This window comes from Aspergillus chevalieri, chromosome 3, assembly GCF_016861735.1.
Source record: "Aspergillus chevalieri M1 DNA, chromosome 3, nearly complete sequence".
Lineage (NCBI taxonomy): Eukaryota > Fungi > Ascomycota > Eurotiomycetes > Eurotiales > Aspergillaceae > Aspergillus > Aspergillus chevalieri.
The window spans coordinates 1,377,296-1,389,304 of NC_057364.1; the positions used below are offsets into that span (position 1 = coordinate 1,377,296).

Here is a 12,009-nt window from a genome sequence, read left to right on the forward strand (position 1 = left end):
AGTACGAAGTACGGAGAACGAAAGGGCTCTTAGGAGTCATAGTGCATTATGCCTGCTTATTCATTGCAGGGTCCTTCATAATGCGGTTTATTCACTTCACTGTAGAATAATGACCAGGTACGGTGGTGGCGATGCTTTTTGATCTCGGGTCGTCGAGTCGACAGGAACGAGCACCAATGGCCAACCTTTCATAGCTCTTCAGTGATTACGCTCGAAGCGAGCTAGATCCGTCCAAGAAACTGGCATATTCACCGGGAATTCAGATGCCCCAGCCACAGCCACGCACGAAGACCCCAGCCATCTTAGGGTAGTCTTGAAATCGACGAGAATGAGCGGGAGCAGCAACGGCCATCAGCATTTCGCGTCACTCAGAGGTAGAGGATAAATTGTCTACCATGATTTTTAGTCGTTTGATCACCTGCAACAGAGAAACCCAACTACTTACGGAAGCCTGTTAGTGCAAAAGGGAAAAAAAAAAAAAAAACTGTAAACGCTAGTATTCTGCTGGCAGTTTCTATTCGTATGTACGGACTTACTACCACTCAGTTCACCATGCTAAAGCAGAGTCCATCAGTATTACTCCATACTTCCATATATGATCAAATTAGTGGGGCTTACTTGACAAGCATAGTTTAGAATTAGTGTGTTCCACGATTCCTCCATTTTATCATAATTAGCCTGGAAACGCATCCATTGCAATGGAAGGAGACTCACCTTGCCCAGTTCTCGTCCCCACTCACTGTGACGACGCCCCCAAAAGGCACACTGGCATTGATCATAGCGCAGCAATTGATGCATACCGCTCCGCTGCAGATCTTGCCTGTAACCCGCACAGCTCGGTTAATGCCTTGGGTGAATACGGCACCATGGAGGTTATATGGAGTGCTATTGAATATTGATATGGCTTCGTATTCTGTAAAGGTTGAGATGACCACTATTGGTCCGAGGATCTTTCCTTTGCAGATCATTAAACCAGACGCTGGATCGGCAAAGATAGTGGGAGGCATCCAGCAGCCCTAGGCAGAACGAATAAGGAAGTGAGCCAATGATGAGTCAATTACTATGAGCCCTGACTATAGGCGGAATGTCAACTAGGGCACCTTGCTGAACATCTGTTATCCTCCAGTCACCAATGTAGCTTCGTCTTTGCCACTATCAATGGAGCTGTCAACCCGCCAAAAGTGGCTGCGATCCACCATGGGTGGATGCAATGTGGCCCCATGGAGCGAGTCCCTTCCTCAAAGGCCGTGTCATCCGGTCAACAACTTGCGTTTTGGTGTCATCATGGACGTATACCGGTGGGCTGGCAAACAGGCCTAGCGAGACAAGCCCACAATCCACAGAAAACACCATTGGACCACGATATCAAGATTTGCATCCGGAAAGACGATACTATGGCTTTTCCCGTCCAGCTCCAGCGAAACACTTTTGAGGTTACTCTGCAAAGCTGCTGGGCTACTTTCCTACCCACGCGCACGCTTCTCGTGAAAGGGGATATATGGTCGATATCCATGTGCGCGGCCAAAAGGGCACCCGTCTCCCCGTCCCCAGAGATGAGGTTCATGACTCCAGCGCCATTGCAACTCATGAGGACGCTCGGACTCGTCGATTTGACCCAATGTTTTCGTCGCTTCCTCATTAGGAAGCCCAGCAGGGCATTCTCAGACCTGGCACTGGGGGGTTGTGTTAAGCCTACGATACCCCTAGGCCCCTGTTAGGTAACCAGCACCATCTGGACATTCTGGCGGCTCAGTTCATCTTAGTCTTTTCTTACTCATTTAGATTTTCTTTAACTATTTCGGCCACTTTGTCTTCATATTCCCTTCCCTCGCTAGGCCTATTCACCATACGCTTCTCCATCACAGCTCATACGAAACATGCTAGGTCAACCTCACTACAGCAACTTGTAACGATATACAACAAATTTATCCACTCATTCAACATGCCTTGTGCCACAATGACTGGCAGTCCTGATATTCAATGTCGCTTCACCTCCTAACTGGGCATTCACGCTCGGCAATACCATTATTGGCACAGTGGTGCACCATTCATACATCATCGGCTTCAAGGCCTCTCTGATAATCAAGCTCGTAGGGCGTGTCAAGACAAATATTATTGTGACACATTACAATGCAAGCTGCACCACCCACTCCTTCTACTGTAAGTGCAAAGACCACTTCAGTCTGAGAGCAACATCTCAGATTCTCTTCCAAGGCCCCTTACACCTTCCTCCAACTTAAGAAAACAGTAACAACGACTTGCTCTCCTGGCCTTTCAAGATCACTATACCAACACAACCTAGGGAAGAAGTAATTTCTCAGCTACAAGGGATGTGCACTTTGCCAGGGAATTTCTATTCAGATGGCTGTCGCGGGCTCAGACTAGTGAATACTAACGAAATGATATTCCTATCTAAACTAGTGTACCCATTTAAAAGTACGTCTAGAGTGGTTCTACCAAACTTAATCTATGTTAAATGACTTCAAACTACTACTTGGTTTCTGCGTTTACGCTTGAGGCAGAAATGAGAAAATAGCAAAACTACTGACCAAGCTTGACATGCGCTTTGAGTACAGCTAAGTGGACAGGAGGTCTTGTTTTCCATACACTATGGCCGTATGTGCCGAATACTTAAACAGTTGGGGCTATCGGAGAGGCCGTGGCAAAGCTTTCTCAAGATATGCTGGAATATTCTGATAAAGTTATGATGTACAAAATTTCAAATCCACGCTCGAAACCAAATAACAGACCAAGATCAAGCCATTTATTTACACCCACCCTTGTGATGCTTCTTGCTTCTCTTGCAGTTGTCTGATTCTTGCTCCTTCTTCTTTTCCTCGTTCTTCTTCTTATCCTCTTCAGACTGTTTCTTGCTCTTTTCTTCTTGCTCTTTCCTCCTTTCTTCCTCTTCTTTCTCTATGTCTGAAACACTCCGACATGCTTAAATTCTGCCACTGTTGGGACTCCCGATGTGCATTGTCATTCCCATGAACTTCTTGAAGTCCTTGTTACCGACAACGCGATATTTACCTGGGGAACCTTTGACATCCAAAGAAAGTTAGAATACAGACTCTACTAGAAAAGGACGGACAACAAGCAGACAAAGAGTACATACCGGAAGTCCATACTCCACCGTCTTCCTTGATAGGGTACTCCAAGCCCTCAGGCCCTCCAGTGGGAATGTGTTTTTCATTGCCCTTCCCCTTCTTGTTGATGAAATGGGCTGGATAGCGACCGGGTTGACTTGGCCTGGCTGATGGAGTCTTTGATCTGGTCTTCGGTAAAGGTTTTGCCGCCACAGTTCATAGGCTCAACTGCGGCTCTGACTTCGAGGCTCCGGTTTTCGAGGTCGACGTCGGTATCATTGAGGGAGATAGGTGATGCGTAGGTGGTGGCAATGAGACCAAGGAAGAAGGCAGACTTGATGTTGAAGAGCATTTTGTAGGTATTCCAGTGTCAAAGTAGTTGAGAAGTGTGGTGGAGAGGTGTTAAGAAAGCTGAGATAGTATTGAAGTGTTGAGATACATTTGGTTGATGGTGGTCGGTAATTAAAGATTCGTGAGCCCTTTATATAGATTTCTTTTCTATTTAGCAAATAGCATCCATCATGAAAATATTCTGCTTACCGCCATGATGAAGATCTCAAATGGGAGGTCAAAGACCAGTCACCATCCTGCTGGACTCTCAAGCAGCCATTGCAAGGCTGCAACACACCCAGTCAGGACCAGGCCAAGCATTAGCAATCCAAGCACATGCTATAGCCAAGAGACTACACACTCAAGGTCGTCAACCCACTATACAATGGGTTCCGGGACATGCACGAATAGAAGGGAATGAGAGAGCCGACCAGGCAGCAAAGCAGGCGGCCAATAAGCCTCCAGGAAAAGGCCTAAGAGAGATCTCTCTGGCTTTCGCTGGTAGAGCCCGAACAGAAGCCATTACAACACAAAGGCAAAGATGGCTCACTAAGGAGCTTGGACAACGATCCCAACAAGGTCAACGAACATACAGGCCACAGAGGAAATGGCGGCTTGACCCTGCAGCTGCAGCAGCTCCGAAACACCTAGCGAGCCGGTATTTTCAGCTGAAGTCAGGACATGCAGCTATTGGAGCATATCTATATCAGATCCAAGTCCAAGAAGATGCAACCTGCAAAGATTGTGGCCTAACAAGGGAGACAATACACCATCTTCTCTTTGAATGCCGAAAATGGCGACACCAACGAAACAAGCTCTACAGGGACCTGAAGCTGGAGGGGATTATGAGACCCACTGCTGCAGAAGAGCACCCGCAAGGACGACTTTTGGGAGAGCCCAGAGCTACCAAGGCACTGCTACAATTCTTGGCCAGCACCAGCATAGCTCTACCCCAAGCACACCTACAGTGAATGATGGAAAAGGCCCGAAGAGATGATGAATGGGGATTGGAAGCATTGGAGAAGGCAATTCGAACAGGAGAAGGATAGCAGGGAGGGTAGCCTAAGCTGAAATCAGCCTAGGCCGCACCCGTCCTGCTCGAAACACAAGGAGAGCACCACGCTCGAAAGCCCTACGCATACAGGCGGTCTGGGGCGAGGAAAAGGGTCGGAAAGATTATAGAAGGGGGCGTTGCCTCAGGAACTCATAGGGACAACAGATTATAGAATAACTACTAGCCTCGAGTCCATGAAGCATGGTCTGTCATAGCTCTAGGGCTCGGTATGGACAATAAACTTGATTAAATAATAATAATGATGATGAAGATCTCAAATAGCCTCTAGGGGGCCGAAATTAATTCAGCCTTACCAGCTAAGGAGAGACTCTGCAGAAGGGCCCTGATTATTCGTCCCCTCGAATGACATATCTAACTAAAATTGAAAATAGTTTGGCATGAAATGAAGAAAATGAGCTTTGTTTTGTTTTGGCCCCGCAACTTAAAATAGAAAGAGGCTGTGGCTGACCCCACAAAACGGCCTTTTTACATTTATATTATAGAACTACATTCCTCATATTCTTCAATTTCTTAGTTCTCTGACAGCTACAAATTCCTTGTCATTCTTTTTCATACATTTCTGCCCGCCCGCCTTTGTGCAAACCCTCGTGGGTATCTTCGACACAATGGAAAACTCCCTCTTCAACGCCATCAAGGGAAATTTCGATCCCGACCACTTACCAATTGACGAGTTCAACATTCTCTACAACCTCGTCAGATATCCTAATGCGTCGGTAGAAGAAGCAGTGGAAAAGGTTGTCAATCTTACTTTGAAAGGGCTCACTACATTAGATGATGGCTTTGCCTTCAATCTTTGCGCTCTGATTATGGACATTGCTACCAATACCGTACCTGCTGAGCAGGCAAATCTTGTTGAATTTGTCTCACAACTCCAGAAAACTTCTGTGAGAAATCCAAAAACAGGAGAGCAGGTTAGGGATCAAGACGGACAGTGTGTGTGGCAAGATCTTCCCACATTGGGAATATATGTTACTGATTTTTGGAACTTTGGTAAGCTTATATTTACTATGATACTATCTATGTATTTACTCTAATATCATTTCCAGATCACCATAAATTTCACACACAAGCTGAGATAATGAAATGGGAAAACAAAAATGCCTTCTTAGCACAGCTTACTGCCGCTGCAAAAGTTGACTATGATGATACCAAGTCTTTGCATCCCCTGGATTTCGCAAACTTTGGCCTATACGCATTAAATGACACTTTCGATGGCGATAGAGATGGCCAAAAAGGGGAACAGTGCGAAACAGCAGTACGAGCAGCCTCTCTGTGGATCAAGATCGCGGCAGACCGGCTTTTGGCTCATTGTAAAAATAAGCGGCCTTTTGACAACGACGATGGATGTGAGGAAAGGGGCTTTGATGTTGAACGGTGGGATGAGTGGAAACAGGGTGTAATAGCTGCTCGGGATGCTCCGTGGGCAAATGGAGAGACTCGACAATTGATCAAAGATGCCTTGGAACAGATCAGTCGGGCCGAGGCAAGGATATAACCGACCTAGTGTAATATGCCTGTTCTATGTCCTTTCATTCTGCCAATATCTAATCGATATCCACATTTAATCCTTCCTATCTTTTGGTGGTGTTACATGAGCTTGCTTGGGAAGCATTTCCTCGCGTTCAGTTTCCTAAATCGGTCTCAGTTTTGTCTGGTAATCATCACTCGTAATAGCCTCGTGCAGCCCGGATAATCGACTTCCCGAACCCCAATTCCTGAGGTTCAATATTGATTGATTGATTGATTGATCTATTCAACGCCGGGGGTCTGGTTTTCAGCGGAAAAACCCTGGTCCCAGAGCAGGACATATGATAGGCGGAACTGTCTATCCTCTAGCTAAACTACCATTTATCATCTAAATACAGGTAGCCCCTTGCGCAGGGGGCTGCTTGGGTTTTCACAGTTGTTGTCTGTTGAGAGGTAGCTTGAGCTTCCTTGGTTTGAATAGAAAAACAGTGAATGGGAAGGAAAAGGGGAGGTCAAACGCAAGGAAAGGGAATAACAGGGAGAAAAGAGGAGGGGGACCCAAAGGTAAACCTGGAAGTTCCTGGATTTAGTGAGCTTGCCGGCCTAATAGCGTCTGCAGATGGCTGTATAGAATTTGGATTTTCCAGCCAAGCTGAGAAGGTGGTGGCTCCTGCCGTTGTGCTGAGGATCTTGCCGCTGGCTGGCAGCCCTAGAGTGGCGCGGCGGGTCGGCAAAATCCACGCCAAACCGCGCTGAATCCGCAGTGGCGTGGATAATCCGAATGGAGTGGCTTGGAGTGGATTTTGCGGATTGGATTTATCCGCAAGATCCAATTACAACATGTTACCGTAATTGACATGAAGTCCATACTCCATACTTTGTAGTAGAGACTACATGGTAAATAGCTGTTTGTCAATTTCTCAGTATCAGCTCCATATTTAGTCGTCACAAGTATGACAGAAACACCAAGGCTTTCAAGGCTTGCAGGAAATTTTGTTGGCATAAACCTGCACCAACTGTGAAGGAGGAACAACCAAAGGCCAAGTACCACAAGTCGTATAACGTTGATCAAGCAGGATATGGGATGATTGCTCTAAAGGATGTTGAAGGATTTCCTGCTTTCCTGATAAAGAAATGCCAAATACCTTCATCATGGACTTTCCAAGAAGCTTCGCACAAAAACGTAGTATCATTGACAGACTTCTACACAGAACCCAGCTTGATTTGCTTAGTCTATGAGTATATGCATCTAGCTTTCCACTAGGCGGCTTGGCAGGGATCGTGGATTTCAGCGAGGCAGATATAGCCACTGTGTGCAGGGAGATTCTAGATGGTCTCATTTATATTCATTCCAAACTCGGCATATCACACGGTTCAGTTGACTGCAGCAATGTCCTCCTAAACGAGAAAAAAGAGATACAATTGGGTAGGCAAGTGTCACAACCTGGCTTCTCTCGTATCGTACCTAGGGTTCTAGTTAGTTGTATTTCGAGACTGGACACTTACCCTAAGTGCCTCCCAAGTAATCGTATGCTCAATGCCCCTCCGGGTCTGGTTCAATAAGTCGTATGCGTTGATGGGTATGTCGCCCCCTCCAGGCTCCGTAAGATAATCAACAAGTAGAAACGATAAAGGTAACGAATAGAGAAACAAGGCCAACCGAGTACGTATACTGGGTTGTTGGTTAAGTGCGGACGAGTCAGAAACTAGAAGGTAACCAATGCTGTAAGACTTGAATTGATCGCGAAGAGCTAAGCTAAGTACATGAATGAACGTCCTTATATGTCTTTCCTCCATATACTATCCATCTACCTCTCAGAGGTATATCTGGAGTATAACCAATCAGCGCGTCGTACTTCATATACTCAGCGGTAGTAGTAGTAGTAGTAGTAGTTGCTATTTTACGTCGGAAAGTATACTCAGCGGTATACTTTTCCAAGTAGTCAGGATGGTATACAGTCACGTGATATGGTCGCTGATTATCATCCCGATCCCGGTTTTCCGTGCGACTATCCTAGTCCTTCCTGCACCATTCTCTTATGAACTGATATCCAATGATTCTGTCTTGACCCCATACCATCACGTGAGGCTGATACGTTGGGTTCTGTAACAGCAAGACCTTGCCCTAGATTTCAGTAAATGGCTAATGACAACTCTAGCAAATATTGGGGACAGTATGTTAAACAGCAACATGCTGAGCAACTGGAAGTCAGATGTAGCAGCCGTTGGTTTTCTCGTGATCTGTCTGAGTGACAAAACTGCCTTGATTCCAGGGGTCGCTCCTTTGAAGATTGCGCTATCAAGTCCAGCTCGTGGTTTCATAGAAAAGTCAAAAACGGAGTCAGCTAAAGAGCTTTTGAATGTAAGATTGTCCCTTCTTTACAGTCAATTTTGAGAAAGGTGTTAACTGGTAAGGATGAATTTTTGTATCTAGCAACACCAGGAGGGGCATGGAGCCTAAAGCGACATTATTTTGATGCACTTCCTTTGAGCCTCCGGTTTGGCAGCCGAATTTGTGAAGATAATTAAATTTCATGGCACTTTGTAAGCGGTAAATAATGAGAACTTATTAATTTACTGGAGGGTAGGCACGGACTGGAGAGTAGGCGCAGACTGAGGGGCAGGGACAGACCAGCCAGTAGGAACAGATTCTGGCGGAATCAAAAGGGTTCGCACAACTCAATGAACATATAAGAGTATTCACGGAATAAAACTCGCTGAGCAAGCATGGAATTTGCTAACAACCCACTTGGCCAAAGGGCCAATCTATTAGCGCAAGAAAGACTGCAATTTTACTGTGGACATGCTATGATTGAAATACATCACCTTGCATTTGAGAGTGATGCCATCCTTGGATCAAGGCCTCTTGACCGCAGGAATGTGGAAAGACTCCGAAATTTGTTCGACCTTGAAGGGTGTGCCAATCTCGAGCCTGAGCACAGAGTGGCTGCTACTGTAAGTAGGGATGCTCTACAGAGAGGCCTTGCACACAGGAATCAGGCAACAGAATCTATTCGATCAAGTCAATCCACCCAGACTGGTATTCAAAGATAATGTCAGCCTGGTTTGGGTTGGCCTGTGACAGGGCTGGGGTTATATGCGTTATGAATGTGTATGGGGCCTATTCTTGTGCGCAGTGTCAAGATGTTCAGGTCCTTAGTATGATGCTGTATCGCCCACTTCGTTGGATCCAGTGCCTTGCTGACAAAGAAGCACACCTGTGGCATATTAGCCACATTAGTGTCCTTACTAGTAGGCTTGATCAGGAGGTCAAAGCGGTTTCCAAGCATTTGTGAATATGTGGTCACTTGGTCTGTGTGTCTGTTGATGTAGGGCTCCTGGATAGCCATGATCCTCACGAAGTTGGGCCAGTGCATCAGGAGGTATATCTAAAAACATTGTTGGCATTGCCTCTTCATTTCAATTGTACACTTACTGGATGAATATAGCTCAACCAGCCACTCATATTCTCCGAAGGACTCTCCGGCTTTGAGTCGATGTTTTCCATATGTGTGTCATTGGTGCATCCCTTAGGGTCAGGGTTTTTGGGATCATTGTGTTCCGCTCCTCTAGTGAACATGAGCATCGCTACTGCAACTCCATTAGGTGCAAACTCACTTGACAATGGCTTTGGTAACCCCTCATCGCTCCATGCTTGCTTTATTTCTGGCATAGAACTTTTTTATTGCTTTTCTGCTTCTCTGCGCTTTTCAGGACTTTTTTTGTATATGTCATCTCTAAACCACCTAATGGCTTTGAGCGGATAATTGAGTGTCGCGGTACGAAACATGGCAGTTAGGAATTTGAGTGGATGTTGTGGACTTTGATGCAAACTTTAGGTGAAAAGTGCACGGCAAATGACGAGAGACTCAGGGCAGATAAGTGAGAGCGATGAGAAAGACAGGGGATTGCAGAATTGCAGCGCCCTTTATATGTGAAGTAGTACATACCACCAACTGAGCAACAGCGATACGCAGCGCTAAGATTATAGCATGGCTTGATTGGACGCGTCCTCAGCAAGGCTATGGTGTCTCGTGCGGTTGGATAAGCGATACGCTGTCAAAAAGCCTCTCAACGAGCCGCCGCTCTGAGCTGGCCTGCCATTGAAAATCAGCATGAAACCCAAAGGCCGCTTCTATGAGCGATGTTGCTAAATGCGTTGGGCGCCGTGCGACATGACTCTTTTTCTAAACTTTCAATTTCCTGGCACTTAGGAGTAAAAGTTTGATGTTGGTCTGACTGTCTTGAATTGTGAATGGGACACATTCCCCGTTCTAGCCGCCGTTAAAGGGCCAAAGGAATCTGCATGCCTACAAAGTTTCTATTTCGATCCCAGTATACTAGCTCTAGCCAAGCAGTCTGCAAATAATATCCAAGCAAACCACCATCCTCCGGAGCGCGCCCAGTGATGTAGAAGCGTGCCGCAGTGGAATTTAGCGCCAAAGTATCACATTATCCTACATCCTTTCATGCTGTTTTTGTAATGTTGGAAGTTTGTTAGGCTACCCTTGCCTAAACTGGTCGATATCTAATATCGAAAAAAAATTTGACATTACTGTCTCCACTCAGAACTGTCTCCACCCTCTGGGTGGTTCTGGACGGATCACAAACTACGCCGTGTTCCTGGCACGTTGGTTCAGCGAATCAATAGACCATGCTAAGCACTGCGCCTGTGAGACCAATCGCCTTTCCTTGCTGTGTAAATATTGACAAGCGATGTGACCAGCCCTGCTGTAGCATTGAGAAGCGTTGGACTGTGAAGGGCAACTCAGTTGAGTACAGCTACCCATATTGGAGCGTAGTCATGGATGACGACCATTGTGACGGTTTGATGCCTCAGTCACTGATATATACAAATAACGCCATCCCAACAGACGACAACGCCATCTGAGCTAACAGACGAAAGCACTTAGAGCGCAGTCACACATATAAACTCCTTTTCCCGTAGGTAGATTGCTTTCCTTCTTTTCTTCCCCAGATTCGATGTTCTCGTCGATGGCTACAATAGTCTAGATAGGAATTTAGTTCGTTATTATCTACTATTTCGAGCCCGTGACAACCATCCTCTCATCAACACCATGCTTGATCCTATCATACACGTAGTCCTGCCACATTATCATCCCAATTGAGCTTGAAAACAAATATGTTAGTTTGTCACTCCAAATGTGAGCAGCTCGGTTGTATCCAAAATACCATGATAAGCCTAGGCTAGGAATATGCGTTATACACTAATATAGTGTTGGGTGTGGTTTTTGACATTTGGTCTGCAGCTCGTACCTCTGGCAAGTTCACTAAGAATCATCCCCAAATTCCAGATACAGATTAGTGTTTGTCGCTTGCTTCCAACATATGATCCATCGGTGGCGTTCAACGCTTGAGGCATATGCACCAACAAAATTTGACGGCGCTCGGCCCGGCAAACCCGTCCAACCAACTTTCATACAGAATAGTTGGCTTGAACCCTGCCATTATTGCTGATTAGATGTTTCTGCTTGGCTACACATACAGAGTACAACTGTGCAGGTGTGAATCAAATGGGTCTGCATTCTTTACCCTCAATCTTACTGTTATGTACTTGTGAAGCTCAAGTGTTTTGTAGCGCAAGTGCTTCGCAGACCTCTGGCCCGACAGTTCGGTCCAGCCGCAATCCTAATAGCTGTGGGTACTGACTTCCATTTATAGTATTTTTCTTGAAGTTAATACGTACAAAGTACGGAGATGTAGGATTTCTTTCCATATCAATGAGGCAATGAAAAGCAAAATACATAGTTCTGGGATGGGCCACCTTTCGCCAGACATTGGTTGGATAAATAGTCGGTCCGATTAGCGTCCACCATACAATAGATGGCTAAGGACTCATTCTAATATTACGGCGTCAGACAATCAAGATTACCCCTCAGCAATTGAAAATTCGCCTCTATATAGCCTCAGATAGTGATAATTATAACAGTCGACTGCCTGATTCCTCTGAGCTACTTGCTTCATACTCAACATCAAAATAATATGACAGGCAGGTGCTTATATGTAAGTCGAAATGGGATTCTCAGGGAA

The 12,009-nt window shown here is 45.8% G+C and overlaps 3 protein-coding genes across 3 annotated transcripts; 1 reads left to right on the forward strand and 2 right to left on the reverse strand.

Moving 5' to 3' along the window:
• Positions 1-3,189: 3,189 nt before the first annotated feature.
• Positions 3,190-3,438, reverse strand: ACHE_30499A (uncharacterized protein; the record flags this gene model as incomplete). Its single annotated transcript, XM_043277124.1, has 1 exon — positions 3,190-3,438. One exon carries the CDS (start codon positions 3,436-3,438, stop codon positions 3,190-3,192), a length of 249 nt encoding a protein of 82 aa, XP_043135034.1.
• Positions 3,439-5,096: 1,658 nt separating this feature from the next.
• On the forward strand, positions 5,097-5,986 carry ACHE_30500S (DUF3632 domain-containing protein; the record flags this gene model as incomplete). Its single annotated transcript, XM_043277125.1, has 2 exons — positions 5,097-5,481; positions 5,538-5,986. 2 exons carry the CDS (start codon positions 5,097-5,099, stop codon positions 5,984-5,986), a joined length of 834 nt encoding a protein of 277 aa, XP_043135035.1.
• Positions 5,987-9,014: 3,028 nt separating this feature from the next.
• On the reverse strand, positions 9,015-9,544 carry ACHE_30501A (uncharacterized protein; the record flags this gene model as incomplete). The annotated part of the gene is made up of 2 exons (XM_043277126.1): positions 9,015-9,347; positions 9,395-9,544. The coding sequence occupies 2 exons, from the start codon at positions 9,542-9,544 to the stop codon at positions 9,015-9,017; spliced, it is 483 nt and encodes a 160-aa protein (XP_043135036.1).
• Between the last annotated feature and the right edge of the window lie 2,465 nt (positions 9,545-12,009).